Raw genomic sequence first — 3,025 nt, 5'->3', positions numbered from 1 at the left:
AACCCGCGCCACAGAATTACGAGTCCTGCGTGCTATCCACCAGGCTACCGGTCCCCACACGAGGTGTGTGTGTGTGTGTGTGAGAGTGTACTTACCTATTTGTACTCACATATTTGTGAATGCAGGATCGAGTTCTAGTTTTTGGACTCCTATTTCCGAGCCGTTAGTTGTCTAATGGATTGACAACTGGCCTATTTCTCTATCAAATCAATTCAAATGTTTATTCAGGTAAAAGTACATACTTACAAGATGAGTTACAAGCATAACATTGTATTAATAGATACAGCTAGTACATACTATGCCTGAAGCCACTAATACACACAGCGTTTTGGGCAAGATGTGGGGAAAAATACTTGGACTAAAATTTAATATTAATTGAGATGAAAGTAGTTGCAGGCGATGAGTCACAATAACGTGGCTGAAGTATGTTGACCAGACCACACACTAGAAGGTGATGGGACGACGACGTTTCGGTCCGTCCTGGACCATTCTCAAGTCGATCGACTTGAGAATGGTCCAGGACGGACCGAAACGTCGTCGTCCCTTCAATTTCTAGTGTGTGGTCTGGTCATCATCAAAGTAGTTATACAAGTTGGTCAACAAACAGTATTGTTTGAAAATAGTAAGACATGGGTTGACATTTATGGGGTAAGGTAGGTTACAGGGAGTTAATTAGGTAGTACTTAGTTTTCCTCTTAAACTGGTTGAAAGAGGTACAGTCTTTAACATGATTGGGAAGGTCATTGCACATTCTGGCTCCCTTGATTTGTAGAGCATTCCTAGTTTGGTTAAGTCGTACTCTTGGAATATCAAAAAGGTATTTGTTTCTGGTGTGGTGCTCATGGGTTCTGTTACAACCTTCTAGGAAGCTTTTAAGGTCAGGATTGGTATTACAGTTCAGCGTTTTATACATATAGTGTACCCTTGAAAATATGTGCAGTGACTAAATATGTAACATATTCCAATATTTAAGTAAGGGTACCGAGTGGTGTCTGGGGCCAGTGTTTGATATTGTTCTAGTAGCAGCTTTGTGTTGAGTAATTAGAGGATGTATGTGATTATGGGTAGTAGAACTCCAAACACAAATACCATAATTGAGATAAGGATAGATGAGAGAGTAATAGATACCTACTATCTATGTCTATCTATCTGTCTATCTATTTATCTATCATATCTGCTTTTAAAGTTATGAATGGAATTAGCTTCTACAACCTGCTCCTTTAGGTCTTCCATTTACTCACTCCCCGCACGCCAAAGGAGAACTTTCTAACATCTCTATGACACATCTGAGTCTCAGGCATCCATCCGTGCCTCCTTGTTCTGTTGTTACTCATTGTAAACATTTCTTCTCTTTCCACCTTGTCAATCCCTCTAAGTATTTTATACGTCTGTATCATGTCCCCGCTCTCCCTCCTCCTTTCTAACGTGGTCAGGTTTAGTTCCTTCAGTCTGTCTTCGTACCTCATCCCTCGCAGCTCTGGGACGAGTCTCGTTGCAAACTTCTACACCTTTTCAAGCTTCCTTGTGTGTTTTTTAAGATGGGGGTCCAGGATGGTGCGGCGTACTCTAAGACTGGCCTCACACAGGCGGTATATAGTGATTTTAAAGCCGCCTTATTCAAGTTTCTGAAAGATGTTCTGACTTGTGCCAGAGTAGAGTATGCCGCTGATGTTATTCTGTTTATATGAGCCTCTGGAGTTAGGTTTAGTGTTATGTCCATTCTCAGGTCTCTTTTCCTGTGTATTCACCTAGTTGTGCTGGCCGGGGGGGGGGGGGGTTGAGCTTCGGCTCTTTGGTCCCGCCTCTCAACTGTTAATTAACTGTCCTGTCACCCCACCCTGTCACCCCCTCCCCTGTCACCCCCGCCTGTCACCCCCTCCCCTGTCACCCCTCCCCGTCACCCCCTCCCCTGTCACCCCCACCTGTCACCCCTCTCCTACACCCCACCAACAAGGCACTCTCACCCCTGCATATATTAATATTCCCAAGAACACCCTCAATACAGCACGTGAGAAGGTCCTCAAACACCTGTTCTTTTGTCCCAAGTTATTAATATAACTTAAGAACATGTCCTCGCACCTTAAGTGTCTCATTAAGGCTGAAAAAAACATACTGGTTACTTAACAATGGAAGTCTGAAGTCTTATTCGTAGCATACTAGACTTGTTATGTGATTTTGTCAACGTATAAGGCTTAATATGTGATATTGTCAACATATAAGGCTTAATATGTGATATTGCCTACATATAAGACTTAATATGTGATATTGCCTACATATAAGACTTCGACAACAGTCATTTTTTCACTTTCAGACTTAGGAACTTAACGTTTCAAGTCTTGATCAGCCGTTTTGAAGATACTGACCGAACCATAATGGAATAGAAAGTCCGATCAGTCTGAAAAAAACATGTAGGGCAATGCGTCGAGAACGTCAGTATTACGGTGGTTTAAGTTGTTATAGAAGCGTCGCATTTTTAACGGATTGGTTGATGCTATAGGTAAGGTTATTATCAGGATAAAGCACAAAGCCATTACGGCTATATTGGATGTGGAAGGGATAGGAGGATAAGGATTTAGAATGGGATGGTGCCCAATCGCTTCGACACTGCTGGAAAAGGTGCTACAGCTCCTGAAGTCCGCCTTAGAGTAATAGTGTGTGTGTGTGTGTGTGTGTGTGTGTGTGTGTGTACTCACCTATATGTACTCACCTATATGTGCTTGCAGGATCGAGCATTGACTCTTGGATCCCGCCTTTCGAGCATCGGTTGTTTACAGCAATGACTCCTGTCCCATTTCCCTATCATACCTGGTTTTAAAATTATGAATAGTATTTGCTTCCACAACCTGTTCCTGAAGTGCATTCCATTTCCCCACTACTCTCACGCTAAAAGAAAACTTCCTTACATCTCTGTGACTCATCTGAGTTTCAAGCTTCCATCCATGTCCTCTCGTTCTGTTACTATTCCGTGTGAACATTTCGTCTATGTCCACTCTGTCAATTCCTCTGAGTATCTTATACGTTCCTA

General features: G+C 42.5%; 1 protein-coding gene across 1 annotated transcript in view; it reads right to left on the bottom strand.

Moving 5' to 3' along the window:
• Positions 1–2,329: 2,329 nt before the first annotated feature.
• LOC123757662 (uncharacterized) overlaps positions 2,330–3,025 on the bottom strand; it is a 3,493-nt gene continuing 2,797 nt past the window's right edge. Inside the window, exon 2 of the mRNA XM_045741506.2 lies at positions 2,330–2,395. Within this exon, the coding sequence (XP_045597462.2) occupies positions 2,330–2,395 (66 nt within the window). The remainder of the gene's footprint in view (positions 2,396–3,025) is intronic.

The sequence above is a fragment of the Procambarus clarkii genome, chromosome 19, assembly GCF_040958095.1.
Source record: "Procambarus clarkii isolate CNS0578487 chromosome 19, FALCON_Pclarkii_2.0, whole genome shotgun sequence".
Taxonomy (NCBI): Eukaryota; Metazoa; Arthropoda; class Malacostraca; order Decapoda; family Cambaridae; genus Procambarus; species Procambarus clarkii.
The sequence above is the reverse complement of the archived record's forward strand: the minus strand, read 5'-3'. Positions and strand labels throughout refer to the sequence as shown.